General features: G+C 40.5%; 1 protein-coding gene and 2 pseudogenes across 2 annotated transcripts; 1 reads left to right on the plus strand and 2 right to left on the minus strand.

The window, feature by feature from the left end:
- The first annotated feature begins 1,453 nt into the window (after positions 1-1,453).
- Positions 1,454-9,698, plus strand: LOC145502385 (uncharacterized; annotated as a pseudogene). Its single transcript, XR_014051317.1, has 6 exons — positions 1,454-2,683; positions 7,663-7,725; positions 7,979-8,104; positions 8,298-8,494; positions 8,879-8,947; positions 9,348-9,698. The product of XR_014051317.1 is annotated as an uncharacterized LOC145502385 (transcript).
- Positions 9,699-9,720: 22 nt separating this feature from the next.
- On the minus strand, positions 9,721-12,096 carry LOC145503296 (uncharacterized). The gene is made up of 3 exons (XM_081482781.1): positions 12,019-12,096; positions 11,378-11,500; positions 9,721-10,901 (listed from the first exon to the last, which is right to left on the minus strand). Exons 1-3 carry the CDS (start codon positions 12,094-12,096, stop codon positions 10,656-10,658), a joined length of 447 nt encoding a protein of 148 aa, XP_081338907.1. The 3' UTR covers positions 9,721-10,655.
- Positions 12,097-21,241: 9,145 nt separating this feature from the next.
- Positions 21,242-22,831, minus strand: LOC145503297 (uncharacterized; annotated as a pseudogene).
- Positions 22,832-23,540: the final 709 nt, after the last annotated feature.

Genomic DNA, 23,540 nt, shown 5'->3' on the forward strand with positions numbered 1-23,540 from the left:
AAACGAAGGATACCAGAAATGTTACAGAAAATTCGTTTAAGATTGATTATCATTCCAGTTAAAGCCAACAAATGCATTTAGAAGCCGGAAAACGTCCAAAATCTCAAAGACTTGCGGTGTTCAAGTTTAATAATAACTCGCGCCAAAGCGTAATTTGAATATTATTTTCGCCGACGGCTTTGCAGTCCTTTTTTCGACCGTGGCTTTACCAGTCTTTTACCAACAACCTTAAAAGAAATTCAGCCAAACATTTCACTAAACCCAATAAATTAACCAAACAAAACGAGGAAGTCTTCATAATTTGTAAACGCAGTATGCATGACAACATACGAGCGTCAAAAGCTGTCAAGGGTAGCAAATCGATGGTTTTCCTTCTTCCAAAGGTAAACAGAAGAAGAAATTATAGCAGTCTACAAAGCGGCTGTCCTCACTAACACGACGAAAACTTCAAAACTCGCCTGGCAGTATTTACAAATACAGTTCTATTACTTTTAGACGTGAGGTTATCGGTATACGGCGAAAAACAACAGAAAACTAAGCTTGTTTGTTTACAGTATGCAACTTTATATTCAACAACGACTCTAGTCTTATTGTTTGAAATTTATCAAATTTCTCCCAGTATGGTTCCAAATCAGATAATCAGGGAGACTTTAAAACTCCTATTGAAGATATAAGCTTAACTTCTAAGCTTATCTCGCCGAAGCAACTACATAATTTTTATGGAAAACGCGAAAGTCGCTCACCACAATTTGGCAGTTCACTTCAGTTTGAATGCTATAGGCAGAAACTTCGAGCAAAAGTTGCGAAGACTGAACTGAACTAATCTTTTCGATAGATCAACGAATCAACTACTCTTTTCCCGCTGTGTTTTTTCCTCTAAACACAAGAAACACGTTTGATTTCTCTTGTTGATCACCTGATGAAATCATGTGACTTCTTGCACGGCGCACATTTAGCTCGACGCGCGAAGTTCTGTAGTCTTCTGAGTAAGTTTTTCGGGTATTCCAGCTCTTTTCTATAGCCGTCGTTCGCTCTGCCTAACGGCATTGTTCGGTATTATTTCATATCCTTTCTCTAGCCCTAACTCGATCTAATTCACAGCACTGTTCAGTACTATCTCGCCTCCTTTCTAGCCTTGGCCCGCTCTTTCGCGATCTTCTTCGCCACTTCTTTGGCTGTCAATCCTTGCTCTCTCTCTCTCTCTCTCTCTCTCTCTCTCTCTCTCTCTCTCTCTCTCTCTCTCTCTCTCTCTCTCTAACAATGAAGAAATACCTACATGAATAACACTCTTCCTGTAGGATTATTTATAAAAATCAGTAATATTAATTTTAGTCAACAATATTCTGCAAAACCAAGCAGAAATGCTTGCTATTTGGCCCATCAACAATACGAGAATTCTGTTAGTGAGTAAAAAAAAAAAAAATATGCAAAGTTGTTACGAAATTTACTTCGAGCTACACAATGCAGGATATATGTTTGTGCAGTTGACAGATGCAGGGACTGTCATGACAATTTTTGAGTAGTACATTGATATGTTGAGTAAGGACAATTTATTGTTGATAGCTTGTCCTGTTTTAAAAGCTGTAGAGACACCACAAACATTTTGTATTTTGTTTGTTATTCAACTGCACAAATTGCACTGATAGGTCAAAGGGTCAGTAATAGAGGAATGTAGAATGTTGTTTGACTGTGCGAAATTTTTGTTGTTGTAACACTCTGTTTTTCACATTTCTAGTGAAGAGAACTATGGTTGTGCGAGTGAAGGTGACGAACTGGATGAGACATCTGTAATGGACTTCACTGAAGTCGTAGCCGTGCGTGTCGAGAATGGAAACTCAGCAGTCCTGCAGACACCAACCCCTTGTAATACAGAGCCAGATAAACCAAGTTCAGGTTCAGAATCAGTGTGGACCGAGACAGGTAATGAGTACATGAGCCAGTCATCAATACCAAAACATCAGCCTGAGTATGGCCCTCACAAACGCTTTTCGAGAAAAGAAGAAGAAATTTTGCATACAGAAGAACTTGGCCATATTAAGGGAACGAAAGTAATCTGCTCATTGAATTTATTACTGCAGCAGTTTGCAGGGCCATGCAAGTACTCAGGGTACATTCACTGGACTACACTAGAATACTCACTGTTAGGTACTTGTGCAGTAATACGATGGAAATGTCCAGCAGGGCACAAAGGAAGGTTTTGTACATCAGGGGATGTGAATGGCATGATGTCAAATAACCTCCAAGCTGCAGCCGCAGTTCTTACATCAGGAAACAATTTTTCAAAAATTGAAAATTTTGCAAAGCACCTAGGACTGGAATTCATTTCAGCCTCAACTTTCCAAAGAGTTCAGAAACTGTACTGTGCTCCTGTAATTGATGAGTGGTGGCAAAACATGAGAGAAGAATTGTGGGCACAATTTGTCAGTGAGGGGCTTTTTGTATGTGGTGATGGCCAGTGTGACTCCCCTGGCTTTTCAACCATTACTATGTAATGGAGATGACCACTGGGTATGTTATTGAAATAGAAGTTCTTGACAAACGACATGTCGGCTTAAAGTCAAGTACCATGGAAAAGAAGGCCTTGAACAACTGTCTTCAAAGACTCCAGACAGTCCTGAATGTCCTCGAAGTTTGCACAGACGCATCATCATCTATTAAGAAACTTATAGGTAGGTTGGAACTTGCAGGTTGAGCTTTCTATAGGGAGAAGGTACTGTACTGCATCAGTCGTTTCTTATTCTGTCAGATATTCATTTTGAGGAAGTGTACGTTAATCTGCTCTTTCACTGTCCTGAAGTACCCCATCTTTTGCAAAGAACCCGAAAAATTTATAGTTATTAATTTTTATGCCCATTTGTTGCTCGGTAGGAGAGTTTGAAATTCTTTACATATGCGGTTGCTTTTGGTCTTTTGTGGAAACATACATACATACATACATACATACATACATACATACATACATTTTATTTGTTATCAAATTAAAATTACAATTATAACATGCCCGCGGATAGCTGAGCTAATCTAGGCGGGTCATGTTTAGACGAGGTATTAATATACAACTAGGTACAACTAAATACAACTGAAGGTAACAAGAGAACTAAAGAGACTAGAATTGACAACAATGACTAAAGACAACTAATAAATTAACGATATTACAAATGATAACTAACAACAGTTACGACGAGAGACTACAGATACACTAAAGCGAAATTATTGAGTATTAATGAATATATACCAGGAGGAAAATAAATTCAGCTTTACTTTTTGAACGATTTCTGTGAGATCAATATAACAGTCTTCTGAAGCTAGAATTTCAAAAAGTATTTGTTTTATTTTCCTCTTAAATACATTTTTTGGAAGCTTTCTTAACTATATAGGCATTTCATTCCAAATTTTTGTTCCGATTCCAGAAAATGAATTCACTTGAATTGAGAGTCTAGAACTTTGTGTGTAAAAATTATTTGAGACAGAGGATTGAGTATTGTAAGAATGAATATCAGAAATGTCTTGAAAGAGATCTTGAATGTTTCCAGGAGCATTTCTGTGTCTTATGTCAAACATAAGGTTAGCTAAAAGCTCATAATACAAAAATTTTAACGGTAAAACACTGGCATCAATAAATAAAGGAATCGTATGTTGATTTCGCTCAGAAAAATAAATAAAGCGAAGAGCTCGCTTTTGGAGCTTGAGAAGCTTTTCAAGGTGTGATTTATATGCTTGGCCCCAGGTCACCAAACCATAAGTTAAATAAGGAGTAACTAAGGATCTGTAAATAGTTAAAAGAGTTTGTCTTGGCAGAAAGTGCCGTAGTTTACAACTCAATCCTACAGTTCGGCTTATTTTAATAGCTACATGATCAATATGATGTTTCCAAGAAAGATTATTGTCAATTATTACACCTAGATATCTCACAAATTCTTTACATTCTAGAGCCACATTCTTTTGTTGATCATTATCGAATATCATAATTTTGGGATGATAAGTAAGTTTTCTCTGAGCTGGTCTAAAGATAACAAAATTTGTTTTTTTTAATATTTAAGGTTAATTTATTAGCCGTTAACCAATCGAACAACTTGCAGAGTTGTTGATTTACAGTCGACTCAAGGGACTTAAGATTTTTGTCAGCATATACGGCATTCGTGTCGTCAGCAAATAAAAAAAAATTAAGTTTGTCAGAGGATTCTTGGATATCGTTGACATAAATTAGGAAAAGTAAAGGGCCTAGGACTGAGCCTTGCGGTACACCACAAGTGGTATTTTGCCTTAAAGATATATAGGAGCCAATTTGCGTAGTTTGAGTTCGACCATCCAAGTAAGATGAGAACCACTTATTTATAACACCACGAAAACCATAGTGATCTAACTTGTGTAAAAGAATTTTATGATCGACTGTATCAAAAGCCTTTTTCAGGTCAATGAATACACCACATGAGAACAAGCGCTTGTCCATATTTTCCTGTATGGTACTTACGATGTCAAGAATTGTATGCTGTGTTGAATGCGCTTTGCGGAAGCCATATTGAGATGAAGAAAGTATATCATTTTGCTCAATGAAAGATTCCATTCTGGAGTAGACCAATTTTTCGAAGATCCTATTAAAGTTAGACAGCAAAGAAATAGGCCTATAGTTGTTTGCATTAGTGTTATCCTCGGCTTTAAAAATAGGAATAATATTTGCCATTTTTAATTTAGTGGGATACATCCCAGATGAAATAGAAAGATTTATTATTTCCGCAAGTGTACTGCTTACAACATTTGACGAGTACTTCAACAGTTGGGTAGGACATGAGTATAAACCATGAGACTTGTTATTTGGTATGCGCAAAATTTCCAATTCCACTTCAGTTGGGGTAACTAGATTGAAAGCAAACGACGAATCGGGAGAGTTAGATCTGTTCATAAAATCAAAATAATTACGCTGAACGGTTAGTAACTTATTTGCCAGTTTAGGTCCAACAGAAGCGAAATGGTCATTAAGTACGTTGGCTATTCTATTATGGTCACAGGTAACAGAATCATTATCAGTAGGGAGTTTAATGGAAGTAATAGGTTTTGTGTTCTTCAATTTGCGAGCAAGTACATTGTTTATTCCCTCCAAGTTTTTTTCATATTAGTTAGGTTATCGTTAAAAAATTTAGAATAGTATTGCTGTTTACTTAAACGTGTTAAGGTACAAATTTTGTTCCTATAAATTTTGTAGTTGGCGGTGTCACCAGACGCATATAACTTATTTTTAACTTTAATGGAGATTCTTATGCCTTTGGTGCATGATCTAAGGTTTGGAGAGCTGTTTTGCTTTGCGGTTTGAAATTGTCTTCATAGGTACATGTTTATTTATCAATTTGTTAAACTTGTTGTAAAAAGAAGAAAATAAATTGTACACGTCACACGGTTTTTTATCTGAGAGAGTATTCCAGTTCACATTAGACAGATCGGCGTTAAAACTGTCCCTAGAGAATATAGAAAAATTCCGCACGTTAAATTTTCTTATCTTAATTTTATCCCTCATAGACTTCAGAATACAGAATTGCGAAAAACGATCACTTATATCAGAGATGATATTTCCACTAGCCACAACTTGATCAGGATTGTTGATAAAAATGTTGTCAATTAGGGTGGCGGAGGTAGAGCGAACACGCGTTGGTTTGTCAATTGTGGGAACGAGAAAACAACTTTGAAGGGAAGTCAAAAAATCGTGACTATACGAAGATGACGCACATTTTAAAAGGTCAATATTGAAATCACCCATGATCACAATATATTTCCCAGAGGACGCAAGTTTTTCAATAGTCTCATCAAAATATGATTGAAAGATTTCAGGAGAGTTGTGTTGTCTATAAAAGATCCCACAAATAACATTTTTCTTATTCTCAAAGGGAAACTCAGCCCACAATACCTAAAAAGCTTCATTGGAGGTCTTTTCTAAAACACGATAATCAAGTGACTCATCAATGAACATTCCCACACCCCCAGACGCCAGAGGTGTTGGAACATATTCAAATACGTAGCCAGGTATATGTGCGGTGCACAATTGTGAATTTACATTGGTGATTTTTGTTTCAGTGACTCCGATGACACTAAAATGGAAATCTACTTCATGCAAAAGTTGAGTTTGAAGATTTTCCAGATTACGATTCAAGCTAACTACGTTGTTATGAAATATAGAAAGGCTAGAGATAGTTTCATCTTTTGACAACTTCGTCTTCATTTCCTTAAAACTATGGGGGGAGAAATATCGACTAGTTATTCTGTTAGAGGAGTAATCAACGGGGTTCAAATTATAATCTAAGGTTGTATTTAAGGAAAAAAAATCTAAGTCATATAAGCTAGTAAATTTCTCTAGTTCCCTTTTAGTTTTACATGTGGTCGACACTGAACTATTAAACTGGCCATGAATTTCTGCCAAACATCCAGAACAACTATAATACGGTAGGATCTTCAGTATAGATCTAATAGAATTCACTGTACTTCAGTTCCTCCCTTTCATATTAGTACCATTTTAAAGCATAACAGTAGTTTAACTTAGCTGCAAGGATCCTCTGATCGAGCTTCAGGGCGTTCACGCCGTCTTAACTTAGTTAAGTCGTCAATCGCCCCCAGACGAATCGCCATAGAAGTATCCGTTTTCCGTAAGAAGATTGCTGCGCCTTTCGCCCAGCACCACTTGTAGTTGTATGTGTTTTGGAGTGCCTTCGCTGAGTGTAACAGCTCTTGCAGTCTCGGTGTAAGGTGGCTGTAAATTGCAATCCGATTAATTTCAGCAGAAGACGGGAGATTCAGGTCCTCGGTGGTTAGTCGACTGACGTTACCTCTTGACGCGAGCACTTTGTTACGTATCATCCTTCTTGTGAATTTGCAAATAATCGGGTTCGGTCGTCTTCGGTTATCATTATCGGTCAAAGTATCTCGCTGTGGGACTCTGTGAGCAATGTCGATCTCTGATAAGGAGATATCGACTCCAAGGCCAGTAAATAGCTTCACACAGAATTCCGCGGTGTCTTGTGCAGATTCTCTTTCTGATATTAGTGGAACGCCCACGATCTTCAAGTTATATTGATAGCTGTAATAGAGCATCTCGTCGATAGCTTTGTCAGTTCTATCAACTTTAACTGTCAATAAATCCAACCTACGAGAGAAATTATCCAGAGCTTTTGACAAGCTGGATTCTGACTTCAAAAGAGCATCATAGCTGTCGCTGAGGAATTGGACATCCTGTGTGCTCGGTAGAGCGGTGGCTGCCGCTTCGTGGTTATCCTTCTGTTCCGCCATCTTGGATTTGAGAAACTGAAATTCCTTCTTTAAATCATTCAGTTGACTCTTTAAATCATCGTTTTCTTTTCTTAGCACTTTAACTTTGTCTCCCATTAGTCAACAGAGAAAAAAAGAAAATGTCTAACCTAGCCAAACAGTAAATACACGAGAAAGAACGCGGAGCGCTAGATGAAGCGTGCCGCGTGTCATGAGCATTTAGGAAATGTTGTTTAGTATAGCTTGCATTAAAAACATTATAGCTACTATTTTTACTAGCATTGTATTGGTGCAATTACATGTAATGCACCCATAAATTAAAGTATTCCAAACTAGCTATCCTTTAAAATGTACAAGCAAGTTTGGTATTAATTTAATGCTCTTCTATTTTGTGTCCTAGCTGAGGAATTCAAGACAATCTTTCATTCTCTTGATGTCTGACACAAGGCCAAAAGCATACGCAAGAGCATACAAAAGGTAATGAGACTCTAAAAGTAAAACTGCGCGATTCCAGAAGTTAGAATGTATTAAAACCTCCCTCCACCTCCTGAGTGGGCATAGGAATCAGAAATTCTATAGCGTCGTGGGATAAAAGATACATTGGAAAAGTATTTTTTACATTGACTCTACTTTTTGTTGTTGTTGGAAACTCCAGAGGGATAGGGGTAAGATCCAAATGTGACCTGACCAAAGGATGGTACCTTTATATATGTATATTATTTTTCTTCAGGTTGCTAGTACTAAAGGGAATGATAAAGTTGGAAAGTGGTCAAACCAAATAATAAATCAATTCTGGCATTGCAGTTCAGTTGCATCTTAATATGAAGACACCACCCAGGCTCTGGCAGTAATGAAGGTAGATATACAGCAGGCAAATTCTAGTGAAGTGCTCTGACTCAATCATGCATCATGTGTACTTTACAATGTCACTCGAGATTACTGTACCCCTGCCCACACACATTCACCTGTAGTGCACAAGTTTTGTGTTACTAGGTGTGAACTTTAGTTATTCACAGGACAAGTGTTAAATATGTTTGCTTGTTTCACAGGACAAATGGGTGTCCATCCTCCATCATGTATGCAATGAGCATGAATGGACTACAGGCAAATGTGACCATGAGGTACTTGAAACCAATGAAGAACACCCCCCTTGGTTTGACCGCAGCGACCAAGATTTTTTGGCCTTACAGAAAATAGTGCTTGAGCCAACCCTGCTAGACAGCTTCAAGTTTTATGTGAAGTTTAGGTAAATACTTTTATGTCAACCAATTTTTTTTAGGCAGGCAATAGTATTAAAATCATTATTTTCCCCTTCCTTTTTTTGATGACAGGGATAAGGGGGAGGGGGATACTGCTGTGCTTCACTCAAAGCGCAGGACTACTTATTTTGTCGAGACAAATATCTGGATGGTAGAGTTAAATGCACCATCCCTGGGTACCAAATGCAAACAAATGCCTTGTGGCCTCTAAAGATCATCTACAGTGTTTGATGCTATTCATGTAACCATGCTTCACTATTGCTTGTTTGTTAATTGTTTATTATGACTTATGGCGCATCCCTGGGTAACCTACAAAGACTTACAAATGCTTGGTGGCTTCCTTACTGTTGTTTGTTTCTTATGTTTTGAAGGCACACAGGATCCTTGGAATGCCTCAACAGCATGTCTCTGGCATATGCGGCCAAGAGATCTGCTTACAAGTATGTATTCTGTTAAATGCTCTGCACATGTAATAAAGAAACTTGGAACCCTTAGGCCTAGACTATCATTAAAGAGGAGTATACATTATTGACAACTATAATATTGGACAGTTGCAGTTTTCATCCCTAGTCCCTGTTGAGAGCCTCTGGAACTCTGTAGTGGGCATTACAAGAGTGGCATAAAATGTCAGGGTAATTTTTGGGTGGTGGTATTGCCCGGAAGGGGGAGAGGGGGTTGGATTTTCAATAGCATTTTGCCTCTGTGGTAAACACCATTTCCATTGAATGTACACATATTAAGCATTTCACCAGCACCTTATAACAACAGCCTAGTTTCACCCTCACTATTTTCCCTTCAAACAGTTATTAATATTATCATTATTATTATGTACTGTGTTAGGTACAGATTTTACAAGGCAAGAAAACAACTTGCAGCTATTGATTGGAACTACCATCGTGATATATCAGCTGCTGTGAGATCTGAAGGGGGTGAAGGAAGATATAGCCGTAAATACAACCAGCGAACAAAAGAGTGGAACACACGCATAATAAAAGTGGACAAAGATTTTGCCTACATTCCCATACTCATGGCCAATATAGAAGATGTCTTGAGGATAGACAGACACGTGTCTCTGTCTGAAGATGATCCAGAAAGAATTGCGCCAACAATATCGCACACTGCTCTTATCTCCTCAAAGGAGTTGTTTGAAAGACATAAAACAAGGTTTCAAAAACAGGAATGACTTGATACAGATTTGAACAAGATATACCACAAAGCTGTGCCACCATAACAGTTTATAAGAGGGTTTTTGAGGTCTGTGAAAACTGACATTATTTTCATCTGAAACACGGTTCAATTTTTTAGAAACACTTGAACCATGAACCCTTCAAGATCTCTTTTGTAAATTTGTCCCAAGAGATGTACACTTTTGTCACCTTGTCAAGGATTGCCCTCTGTGAAATGTATGTGATATTATTTCAGATTGTGATAGTACAATAAAGAACTACAGAATACAGGGCTACTGAGGTCCACCTAGTCGGCAGTCTTTGAAGAACGAGGAACAACACAATAGGTTCTTTTGTTATTCAGTGAGATGTAAATAAGTGGCCATGTATTCTGTAGTTTAGCCAATTAGGGAGCCCCAATAATTATTAGCAACCTGCAAGCAAGCTCTACTGGAGAACTTGATCAACGAGTGGTAAATGATTGATTTCTCCTTTTGGTTCAAGTAATTGCATTGTAGATCAAGTGACTGATTTCTATATAAAAGCCATACCAGGGATTCATATTTCAAGTACATAATATTGGTATGATATACATGTAGCTGGTTTAGCACATACTCGATTCTTATTGAGATCTCATAATAACATATGTACAGTAAGAGTTTTCATCGCTCTTTGAACCTGATGAAGATGAATAATGTTCACGGATGTCCCACAAAACACATGAGGCGGCAACTTTTCTCCTTCCCTTGCCTAAATAACCATGCTTATCTAAAATATAATGGCGATAAGCAGCCTTTCTAAAGGTTCTGGTACTGTTGTTTTGCCTGTCATTCCTGATATCAGCACTGCTTTTTATTGACAGTTCCAAATAATCAGGGTCCAGACAGTTTTTTGAATCTTGCTCTTTGGCATCACAATTTTTTTTCCTGCAGCACACTTTCTCCACCTCTAAGGGCATGTTACGGCAGTTTCCACATACACACTACTCAGGAACTGGTCCTTGCCTCTGCTGAGGGATGGGTGGGGTTGGCTGAATTGCAACACTAGCTTCTGCTGTGGGACTATAAACCTCTGCATCATTGTCATCACTGTCAACATCATTAGTATTATCTAGGTCATCCTCCATAATGAGCAGGGAGTTTATGTAGTCCATACTTCCGATACCCCTTCTCAGGCTTCTGATGCACAGTTTCTTTACAGTTGCAGAGTCTAGTGTGTTGATGAATTCCTCTAAAATAAAGAGAATGGCATTCATTCGGGATGGCATTCATAGAACCTGCAGTAATGTTGGTCAATTCATGGAGGAGCCCTTTTTGGACAGGAAATGTGTAGATCCTAAGACTTTATTGGTATTCATTTAGGTGGCAGTTATGGAGAAGTATCTAGAGCTATGGCATCAAAAGAGAATAACAAACAACTAATCAGCCACTATGATTCTTCAAAATCATAACGAATGGCGACCAGTTCAATTTCATATCACAACTCAGTCAAGTTTCGATACCTGCATTTTGAATTTTGAATTTGAATAATTTCCACTACACGAGCAAATACAAATGCTGCGAAATAAAAATAATTTTGCCAACGTAACGATATATAGTTTGATGCATCGTTCGGCACAAGAATAGAGGTCCTACGATATCCAAAAACAATGTACTAATTCACAGAATAATAAAGTCGACAACACCGGATCATTCCAAATCTCACCTTGACTTGCTGGTTTGCTGTAATTCGCTCCTCCTCCTCGGTAGAGCGCTGAGTGGCTTGATTGTCACTGGAAGCGGTCGTAGCATTAGCTTGTTCAAAACACAAATTTATTGTATCGATTATTTACTTATTTTTGTGCGTAAGCTAATCTCAACTGAAGAGGAACATTTTTACAGTAGCAAGTTGTTTACATATGGCCTCGATGACAACAAAGCAAAATCGCGGGTAATGAAAAACGTTTGGTTTGCGTAGATCTAATTCATTCACATCTCAGAATTTCTGTAACTTATCTGGACCACTTCATTGCGACTGATTATCACTAGCAGAAATTGAAATCGAACTAATGCATGCCTGCCATGCAATACGACGATGAATGAAATGGCGTTTTAGTAAAACTATCTCACCTTATTTCGGCAGGGTTTGGAAGATTTCCCGCACCGACAAGCTTCGGTACAGAGTCGATTCTCTCTTTGACAAGGACAACCTCTTGTAGAACCTTGCTTTCTGCGGGTCGTGCAAGCGCTTTTACAATGACATGGTTCTGGTTCCTCGATTTAGAAAGGGTAGAAGACGTAGAGCGAAATTAGAAAAGCAAAATATCCGACTGAAAGCAGAAATGACCGATTACTCGTGTTTCTCACCTCTGCGGATTCTTCGACTTCCGAGGTATTCGTTGACCTTTGGCTTTCCCTGGACACGTCCATCGGTGCATTCTCCATCTAGCAATGAAATAACTTTTATTCTAATATGACACGGATGTAAGCACTATTTTGACTCGGAAATACGTCGAATCTACAAGGTTTGCTTAGATACGCTTCTCAATTTCTTTTCCGCGCGCGCTTCTTGTGACGAAGTGTGATATGGAAATTAGCTATGAAATGGTATCTAATGCGCATGTGAACCAGCTGACTGTGTCCTTTTAAAGAATCGGAATTCCGACTGCTCTCGTCAATGAATCGGCGGCTGTCAATCAAACGGTCTGATGTGTGAAGTAAATCCCAAGGTGTAATAAGCTAACAAAAGCGCTCTAATTTAAAGGCGGCCTGCGCTCTTCACAAAGACTTTTGTCAACAAAGTCGTGTGCAGCGACATTCTCACTTTTTTTGTTGACATGTCACATCGAAATGGTTTGAGCGCGGGAGCCAAAAGTTCTCCCACAAAAAAATTCTTCTTCCAAAGCGTTGCCAAATTGAAAGAATGGTGCGCATAAAACTTTCTTCTACTTTATCGCTGTCCTCTTTTACTCGACCGGTCAAAGCAGTTCATCAGACGTAGTCTTTTACTCGATCGGTTTACGTAGTCTGTCGTTGATCGAGGACTTAAAAGACAACACAGGTCTTAATCTATTCGAAAGATGAAGGGGAAAATAAATGACATTTCTGTTTGAAATCCAGAGCCGAACAAAAAAGCAAAGGTATGCTGAAAATTCGTTTATTGCAACTCGCGCAAAGCGTTACTTTAAATACGATGGTTAAGTGATACATTTTATCACCTCTCAATTTCAGTGCCTTATAGCGTCGGCGTGTGTCCTATTGTTTGTGGAGGAGGAGCTTGGCACATATTAATATTCTGCCGGGAAATTCAAAAGAGTTTCGCTCTATTGTTCTTCTAGTCTCCGAGGCGAACGAGGGCTGAAGGATCGTTACGAGTGTTCGAAAGTTGGCAGAACGACCACTTCGAAACATTATTTTCCGTTAAAACTTGGCATAAAGCTTCCTTTAACAACATACATTCAAAGCCGTATGATAACCGTTAAGAAGGGCACTTTGAAGGAGTAAAATTCTTCCTCCAAATATTTCCTCATATAATATTTTCCCTCAAATGGACCAAATTCAGGAAAAGAAAACGACTAAATCCACTTTTCGTAACATTTCAAAAAATGTCTCCTTTATTCCATCAATGTCTCATCTACAAAAGCCATATGATAACCACTACGAAACACAAGTATGAAGCACGTAAACTCTAAACAGGTATGCGTAGTCGGCCATTTTCTGGTCATTTTCTTTGTTGTTTAGCCATCGGCAGCCTAATTAATAATTAAATTTCGCGCGCACTCTGCATTTAAGTCCCGGATATGTCGCGGCATTCTGCGCGATGTGACGTCACATTCCTCGATGCGCTTTCTCTCCCTTCACGTCGATTGAAGAAAGCATCGTGCTACAATTTCATCCGAGGTTTTTCTCCACCATCCTTCCTCTTCACTGGACTCAAGTTGAGTATTGTTTTAATTTTGTGCGGTTGGTGTCCTTAGTCAGTACTATTTTCGATTTGTATGCTCTGATTCCCCGGGGATTTAGCATGTCAAATCAAGAAGAGGTCAAACCATGCGCTTTGGTGTTGGGTCATTCATTTGTTCGCCGTTTAAAAGCGTTCGCAAACAAGAACAGATCCTCCCGGAAACTGAATCTTGAAGACACTTGCTGGGTATTCCTTTGGGTATAGGTGGCCGAACGGTTGATAAGCTTAAGCAGTTTGGTTTGGCAAAACTCCACGTATTGCAACCGAACGTAGTAGTGCTGGAGATCGGTTCGAATGACCTTTGCGATATTAGCTCTGACCCCAAAACGGTCGGCTCCAAGATTATCACCCTGAACGATCGATTACGGGTTGAATTTAGTGTGGATTGGGTTGTGGTTTGTCAAACTTTGCCTCGAAAGAATCAATCTTATCCCGAGTACAACCCGGCGGTATCAAGTTTGAACTCTTGGCTAAAAAATACACTATCAACAAAAGAGCATGCTACATTTTGGAGACACCGTGGGCTTGCACGTCCTTCGCTCAATATCTTCGACGTGGATGGAATTCATTTAAGTCGACGTGGAGAGCAACTGCTGTTTAGAAGTTATCGTGGGGCAATTCTATTTGCCATCAAACAGCTGCAGCCATAATTATTTGTTCTATTTTAATTTAGTTCAGCATTTTATTGTCCTGATTTTCTTATGCTCGACTCATTTACGGCCATTATGCGCATTTCTATTATTATAAATATTCTTACAGACATTCAGTTATCCCCTATATCTTGTCTACACTGTGGGGATATTTGTACTTAATTGTATCATTTTGATATTTTGGGTGTTATGTACACCCCATTGTTAGCTGGCTTATATGTTTGGGGCGGCTTGTTGATACTTTGCATGTATCATGCTACATGCCATTTTGTCGGGTTATTTATTCCCCACTGGTATTATGCTTATGTTTGGGTTATTTATACCCTAGTTTCCCATGCCTACATGTTAGGGTTATCCATACCCTACTGGCATGATGCTTATATGTTGGGGTTATTTATACCCTGTTTTTTACCATGCTTATGTGTTAGGGTTATTTTTCCCCTGCCGGCATAATCCTCATATAATAGGGTTATTATACTCTATATTTAATATGTCTACTTGTTAAGGTTATTTATACCCTACTGCCATGATGCTTATATATACCCTGTTTTTTTACTATGCCTATGCGTTAGGGTTATTTTCCCCCTGCCGGCATGATCCTCATATAATAGGGTTATTTATACCCCATATTTAACATGTCTACTTGTTAGGGTTATTTATACCCTACTGGCATGATGCTTATATATTAGGGTTATTTATACCCTGTTTTAATCAGGTTTACATGTTGGGGTTATTTATACCCTGTTTGTGCCTGTACAATATTCCACAGTGTAGCATGATCTTCTCAGCCAGGCAATGGGTACGCCTTGTCCTGTGCCATTCATGTGTTACGCACCGTTGTGTGAATAATTGTGATCACATACACTTAATGCTCTATATAGTTTACAGTGGTGCACAGGACGTTGTGCAACGTTTGATCCCTGTATCTGTGTACAGGAATTTTTTGCTTAACGTTTGAAGCATTACTTCCTACCAATAGGAACTGAGATGCCGCCCAAACGCCGCCCCCAACCTCCTCTCAGGACCACCTCATCAAAGAAGCGTAAAGTAACCAGTACCAGTACCCCTTCCCGCACCAAAACCTCTATCAGGTCTAGTGTCACTGCACCTCCTAGTTCATCGCCTCAAGCAGTGTCTGAGGATCAGCTAATCCAAAGGACTTCAGTTGCCGTCACTCAAGCTTTCAGAGATCAGACCAGTTCTCGAGCTTCCTCTGATACACCCAGCCCTTCTCTTCCTGCTGTTACTCAACACTAACCTAGTTTTACGCCTTTGGTCCAACAATCAGTTACAGAGGCAATCCAACAAATAACAGGGGTAAAGCAGGCAACAGAGACATCCAGTGATGCAACTACAAGTAAGAGTCAATTTGTGTCTGTTGCTGCTCCCCTAGGTTCCTCAGTCTCTGCTAAGACTAAGAATAAAGTCTGGGGTAATGAATTCATTGACCTGGGTTTGCTCTTAACTGTGCAACCCCCTGATGAGTCCTACAGTTTCAAACTCCAGAAATCTGGGGGCAGCAAACCTTAGCAATAATTCGTAACCAGAAAAAGCTGTGGATCACTAACATAGAACAGTGGACGAATGCCTTCTTGGTATTCGCCGCTATTTATTGTGAGAAATCGCCAAGCGAGGCCCCTAGCCTGATGAAATACACGTCCATAGTAAGAGAGTTGGCATCGCGATCAGGCGACTGGCAATTTTATGATGAGTCCTTCTGTAAACTGAGGGAGGTTGATCCATTACCTTGGGGCCGGACTCATTCAGAGATATGGCTCAGGGCTCATAAAGTTCCTAAGCCCGGAGCTCAGACTAATTTTTGTCCCAAACAGGGCGTTTCTAGCATCCCCTGGGGTTACTGTTTCGAATTTCACTCAGTTGTCCAATGTGGTGGTTGCTCTTTCAAGCATACCTGTTTCAAATATGGGGGCAGCCACGCTATCTCACGATGCCCACAAACTAGACCATGGCCAAAGTCAAGTAAACCTAATGAATCCTCAAATTCCACCAACGCCGGTAATCGCAGCTAAACTTTCTCATTATTTGGAAGACTATGACCACATTCTTAGAAAGAAGATTATCGACGGATTTACACAGGGTTTTAAGTTGGATTTTGTTGGGGAAAGGAAACGCTCATTTGCAACTAACCTTCTGTCTGCTCGGGAGTTTCCCGGGGTCATTGATTCAAAGGTGGCATCAGAAGTGGCACTCGGTCGTATTGTTGGTCCATTCGACACCCCTCCTGTAGACCCCTTATGGGTGTCCCCAGTGGGGGTAGTACCGAAGAAAATTAAAAGGGAGTACAGAATGATTCAACATTTGTCATACCCGGAGGGTAGCTCTGTGAATGATGGAATCATCCGAGAACTTTCAACTGTTCACTATGCCACAGTCGATGATGCTATTTCTTTGATCAAGAAATCTGGGAGGGGCAGTGCACTGGTCAAAGCCGACATTAAAAGTGCCATCCGCATTATACCGGTTTACCCTTCCGATTATCAGCTGCTAGGGTTTCAGTGGAAAAGGAAATGGTATGTTGACCGTTGCTTGCCAATGGGCTGCTCCTCCTCTTGTCGCATTTTTGAGGAGTTCAGTTCTTCGTTAGAGTGGATAGCACGACACAAATTTGGTGTAGAGAATATCATTCTTATATTGGATGATTTTTTGATAATCGATCAGTCGCTTTCTCGTTGTGGATCACAATCGGCTCTTTTTCTTGACCTTTGCAATGAGCTCGAGGTTCCTATAGCGTAGCAGAAGACGGCAGGACCTTGTCACATATTGCGTTTTGCGGGTATAGAACTAGATTGTTTAGCATTTGAGGCCAGGCTTCCTCAAGAAAAAATCCAGAAGTGTTTGTCAGCAATTGAGCACACTTTGTCACGTAAAAAAGTAACGTTGAAGGAGCTTCAGTCGCTCATTGGTTTACTGAATTTTGCATGCTGCGCTATTATACCTGGCCGAGTTTTTCTGCGCCGCCTAATCAACATTACAATAGGGGTTAAGCGCCCTAACCACTACATCCGCATAACTCAAGATGTCCGAAAGGATTTGGCACTTTGAAAATCATTTTTTCAATCCTATGATGGCAAATCCATGTTCCTTGAGGACGCCTGGTACTCTTCGTCTCACCTTAAATTTTACACCGATGCGACTCAGTCATTGGGCTTCGGTATTGTCCTTGGTAGGAAATGGGCATACGGCAAATGGCCTAGTGATTGGACTCATAAAAACATTGCCTTCCTGAAACTTTTTCCCATAGTCCTCGGGGTGCGGACGTGGGGAGATTCTGTGGTCAAGAAACGGATTTTATTATTTACAGATAACGACAGTGTCGTGCATGTGATTAATCAGCAAACCTCTAAAAATAAGGAATTGCTTTATCTTCTCCGTCAACTAGTTCCCACATGCCTTCGGTACAACATTCTGTTTAGGGCTAGACACATTCAGGGCAAGAAAAATATCCTTGCTGACAGCCTGTCTCGTTTACAGGTGGGGCGATTCAAAACATTGACCCCCGATGTCGAGGAGAGTCCAACCGTTGTGCCGCCACCCCTCTTTCCGCAGAACTGGGAGAAATCCTGAGCTGTTTGTTACGGGGATCCATCAGTACCTCCTCTCTCTATACCTACCAGAGGCCTTGGTTAATTTTTAAGCAATTTTTATCCAAGCAGCTTGGAAATTCCAATTTGTCTCTCCCAGTTAGCGTCCATAATTTAGCCTTATTCAAATATTCAGCATCCACGGTGTTCACCTACATCTCCTCTATTGGTTATGTTCATCGGCTGGGTTCTTTTCCTGACCCGACTCAATGCCCCACAGTCAAACTTGCCTTAAAAGGCTATTCTTAGCTAAATCCATCTGTTGCTGACTCGAGACTCCCCATTACATTACCTTTATTGGCACGAATCGTTAATGCCTTTTCCAGCACCGTATCAGGTAATTACCATAGGAAGTTAATGAAAGCCATGTGTGCCATAGCATTCTTTGCAGCCCTTCGGGTAGGAGAAATTACGTTTCGTAGTAGTCAGTCCTCCAAGAATGTTATTCAAGTGAACCAAATTCCCTTCTTGGCATCCACTAATGGTGAGACCAGTGCCATTAAACTAACCATGAGATTCTTCAAGCACAGCAATCCCACTCAACCCGTTGATATTTTACTTCACAGATCGCAACCGATCTGTCCTGTTACTACTATCGTTGAGTATCTAAGCGTTAGAGGACACCTTTCTGGTCCCTTATTTTGTTGGCCAGACAACTCCTGAATCCGCAGATCACAATTTGTCAATTCCTTCAATCGGGCTCTCTCATTTTGCAGTCTTGAAACTGACCGGTACAAAACTCACAGCTTCCGAATAGGGGCTGCCTCGTGGGCCGCCGCTCTAGGCTTTTCTGATTCGCAGATTAGACGCTTTGGGCGTTGGAAGTCTAACACTTTCCTAAAGTACAAAAGGACCCCTTCCCTATAATCAGTAGGCCACTAGCCAAAATCCCGAGGGACATCTTTCAGTAATCCGTTAGATTCCTATCTTCCTGCGTTCCCATTCAACTAGTTTGAGCAACGACCACTCTTATTTTCTACCTTGTTAACAGCATTTTACTTATCACTGAGTTTGAGCAGGGGCCAATCTCATTGATTAAAGTCTCAGTGTTGTTTTATTCAGTAGGTAATTTTAGTATTCAATGACTTTGAGCAGGGGCCAATCTCATTGTTTAAAGCCTTGGCGTCGTTTTATTCAGTAAGTAATTCTAGTGTTCAATGAGTTTGAGCAGGGGCCAATCTCATTGATTAAAGCCCTGTCGTTGTGTTATTCAGTAAGTAATTTTAGTATTCAATGAGTATGAGCAGGGGCCAATCTAATTGCTTAAAGCCTTAGCTTAGTTTCATTAGCACTTAATGAGTTTGAGCAGGGGCCACTCCCATTGATTCACGCTTTGGTGATGTTTTATTCAGTTAAGTATCTTTAAGATTCAGTGAGTTTGAGCAATGACTAATCTCACTGATTAAAGCTTTGGTGCTGTTTTATTCAATTAAGTATCTTTAGTATTTTATGAGTTTGAGCAGGGGCCAATCTCATTGCCTGAAACCTTACTGTTGTTTTATTCAGTTAAGTATCCTAAGTATTCCTTGAGTTTGAGCAGGGGCCAATCTCATTGATGAAAACCTTTAGTGTCTTTTCACTTAGTTTACTTTCTGTGACACTCGTTGAAATTTTTTAGCAGGAGCCAGTCTTGGCTCGTTCGTTGACTTTATCTTTCTGTATGTTAATAGCCTTTTCCTGTGCACTGCGTGGGCCTCGGGTGGGGTGGCCCGGTTTCCTTTTGCGTCCGGGCTGTGACGGTTTCCACCCTCACCTTTGCTGAGAACGAGGTCGTTTAAAGGGTTAGCTCTTCCTTAGGGATGAGTGATTGGCAAATAAATGCTGTACACTTTATGGATTTAATAAACGACCACTCACGTGCCCAAAAGTTTGCCAATCCACGTGTTATCCTTTTTACCCACTTCCTCCGTTCTCATCAAACCAAGCTTGGCCTACGCAGTGCTCATGCGCGGCTTTGTTAATAACATGCGTCATAAAGGAAAATACGGGAAAAATCTGAAAACTGGGATAAGCGGATAAGACAAGACGCGATAGGAGACAACGTGACAGAAAGCGGCGCGATGAGACAAGACGAGACGAGACAAGTAAGGGAAGGGGTTTTACACCTGCTGTTGCATCAGTTCACAAAGGATACAAACTAGATGAGCGGGTCAATGTAAACCAGAATTGACCCTTTTGCCTCGTTTGCATGACAAACCGCTGATACCTGTAATAACAACTATTCAGAGATAAATCATGTATCTTTTTCTTTTTCATTATTATTATTATTATTATTATTATTTTTAATCTAACTAAAGAAGACGAAACAAATATTAAAAAGCAGACTCCGGGAGTTGAGCCCGGAAAATTTAATTCAAGATTCATTCACCTACCCACTGCACCATCGGAGTTCCTGCTAAACCGAAGAGGCCGATTTTTTTTTTGTTAAACTATACACACTGCAAACCTTAATATGTGTAATTCAGTGTCCCAAAAACCACTAAGGGACAGCTGACAGCTAACTGCAAGCAAACCGGAGTGGAACTAACCGCAGGCAAACCGGAGAAGTGTTAAACCACATTTAGTACAAATCTAGTAGCGTTCTAGCACGAATACCGTTCTCTGCATGGTTACGCTACCCACTATCTATTCTGTGATAGACAGAATGTCGCGCGACAGCATTAAACGATTGACTTACGTCATCGCCTAAAAAAGCCAATTGCTTCGCTCAAGTTTCCTCTCCCAAAGATACAGTTTTCTCTTTTTTGTCTTCTTTCTGGCGCGGGACACGGTCTGTACGTATCGCGCTGTTATCAGACTCTAGTGATAACCTTGTTACGTATTGATACGTTTTGCGGAATCTCCCGCTGTGGCTGGTTCAACAAACACTTAGGAGTGTATCTGTCGTTTTCTCCACTTTATTGCAGCTTCGTTCGTACATTCGTTCTGATCAATCTTATCGCTCTAATCATTCTGACTTAAAATTACAATATTCACTAGATTTTATTATCACTAGTATAAACGCCTTGGCTACGTATGTCAGGCCGAAAACCTAAGTTGGCTAAGGCTCATTATTGTTTCTCTGCGGTCTTTTCTAAGCTCCCAACGCGTAACGCTTGTGGTTGATACTGATTTCCTTAGCGTGGGCTACAATTATTCTTTGATAATTACCGAGTATAATCCGATTACACTGATCCTAAAACCACGAACAATTGATTGCTTTAAGCTGAGTCATATCTATTTAATATTCGTCAGAGGATGTGGCTATAACACACAACGCAAATTTTTGCTCGCGAGGCAATATAATTACTAAAAACGTGCTTGAACTTAAACAAACAAATCTTCTAAATATTATACTAAAAACTTGTTATGACACTCTCCCTTCCTTGACTCGTCTACGAGTCAAGCATTAGGCGCGATTTCCAACGAGAATCTAACGCTGCTTTTCGTCGAGGGACGGTTCTTGTGGGACTTTCTACAGTTTTCGCAACGCTGTCCGTTCGTGGTAATCCCTCTCCCTTACTTCTGCTTTCCAAGGGGTATAATTTTTGCACTGGCCTGGATAAGTGTGTTGGCTTCCCCTTTGTAACCACGCTTACGTTAGCCCCTCTTACTACACTGTCCTTACCTTCACAAGGCTCTCTACCACTCCTAATTTCCACACTCTTCTTTTCTTTTCTTCGTCATACACTACGACTACGTCTCCTACTTCTATCGTTCTCTTCTGATTTCGTACCTGACACCTATGAAATTATCGCAAATTTGCTAAATATTCCCTTCGCCACCGGTTCCAAAAGTGAGCTAACCGAGTACTTCGATAATTAAATCGCGCCGAACATTGCACGTCACTTACCACATCATCTGGTTCCACAATCCCATCCGGGATTGATTTAATTCTTCGCCCACAGATCAAATGAGAAGGCGTTAACACCTCCTCGTCCACTTCATCGTACTCATAGGTCAACGGCCTCGCGTTTAGCGTACATTCTACTTCTGCGAGCACTGTTAGTAGCTCCTCATACGACAGCCTGGCATTTCCTAACGTCTTTCTTAAACAATCTTTCACACTCGCAACCATCGTTTCAAACCCCCCCCCCCCCCCCCCATCAGGGTGCCCTTTCTAAATTACCCTTCCACTCTATCCTCATATACTCCAAGTCTGCTGGGACTTCTAGATGGTTGAATAACTCGTTTAAGGCTTTCTCGGTTGCTTGAAATGTTTTTGCGTTGTCGGACACAATGAGAGCAGGCACTCCATTTTTCGCGGTGAATCTTCTCAGACAACGTCTAAAGGCGGCGGCAGACAAATCTTCTACTAATTCTAAGTGAACTGCTCTGGTCACGCAACACGAAAATAACGCAATATAAACTTTCTCCATTTCTCCTGATTTACTCTTCACGTAGAGGGGCCCAGCAAAATCGACACCTACCTTCGAAAATGGTGGGGCTTCGGTGACTCTAAACTCTGGCAGTGCTGCGGTTGGTGGGGAACTGTACGGCTTTCCTTTAAGCTTCTTGCAAGTAACACACTCGCTCAGGACTCCTTTCACTTCTTGTCTGCCCTTTGGTACCCAGTACCTTGATCGCAATTCGGCTAATGTAGCCGTCACACCATTGTCGTGTACCCTTTCATGACAATCTCGTATAATCAATTTAGTCAAGTGGTTCTTTCTTGGAAGAATGATGGGTCTTCTAGCATCAAACTCTAAATCTGAATTAACAAGCCTACCCATGCATCTAAAGGCCCCTCCTTGCTCTACAACGCCAAGTTCACTTACCAGCTGTTTGAAGTTGCCTTGCTTCTTCAATTCGTTTTGGACCAACTCAATCAATTCGATCTTCGCCTCCTTCAACTCACTCACTTCCAACTTACCTGTCCGCTTTATGATTTCCTTTCGTTTCAAACTCGCCTTTAAATTGTTCACGAACCGTCTCACCCAAGCGGTCACACACACTAACCTTTGCAGCTTGCTGTAATCGTTCATGTTTACCACTCCTGAGGTCTATTCTTTCGTTTCGACCAACATTACCGATATGCTCTTCTTTTCTTCGGATGAGGTCTCGGGAGTTTGAAAGTCCTCGTTTGTGACTAGCCAATCTTCTTTCTGTCCTGTCAACCATCGCGGGACACGCCACCAAAGTTCGTTTTCCTTCAGTTGGGATGCTAGCACCCCTCTCGAACCAAGATCTGCTGGGTTTGCTAAGGTCGAACAATACGCCCATTCCTCCTTGTTTGTCAGTCTGAGAATCTCGTCTACTCTGTGTCGTACGAACTGCTTCCATTCGCCCTTGTTTTGGATCCAGCTGAGCGCTGTTTTGCTATCCATCCAAAATCTCACGCCATTTACCTTTACCTGTGACTGTAATGCGTTACACACCGTGTTCATAAGTTGTGCCAATATTCTCGCTGATATCAATTCCAAGCGTGGAATGGAAAGTTGTTTTAAGGGGGCGACTCTCGTTTTACTCGCAACTAAGTTCGCATGGGCCTGACCATCATCCGTACGGTACACGAGGTAAGCCATGGCACAGTACGCTCTCTTGCTCGCATCTCCAAATCCATGTAAATAACACTCTGTCACACTCTCACTCGCCTCATACAGACACCTACTGACCTTAATTTCCCTCGTTTGTAACAAATCTTTGACCCATTTGCACAATTGCCCTTTAATTTCCCCTGTCAACGTTTCGTCC

The sequence above is a fragment of the Orbicella franksi genome, chromosome 11 (genome assembly GCF_964199315.1).
Source record: "Orbicella franksi chromosome 11, jaOrbFran1.1, whole genome shotgun sequence".
Classification (NCBI taxonomy): domain Eukaryota; kingdom Metazoa; phylum Cnidaria; class Anthozoa; order Scleractinia; family Merulinidae; genus Orbicella; species Orbicella franksi.

Excerpts from the sequence above, each read along its gene's own strand:
- LOC145503296 (XM_081482781.1), bottom strand. The coding sequence starts at position 12,096 with ATGGAGAATGCACCGATGGACGTGTCCAGGGAAAGCCAAAGGTCAACG. Across the intron at positions 11,501-12,018 it reads AAGTCGAAGAATCCGCAGAG|ATAATCGATACAATAAATTT; the intron begins GTGAGAAACACG and ends AAAAATAAGTAA. Across the intron at positions 10,902-11,377 it reads CAGCAAACCAGCAAGTCAAG|GAATTCATCAACACACTAGA; the intron begins GTGAGATTTGGA and ends TTTATTTTAGAG.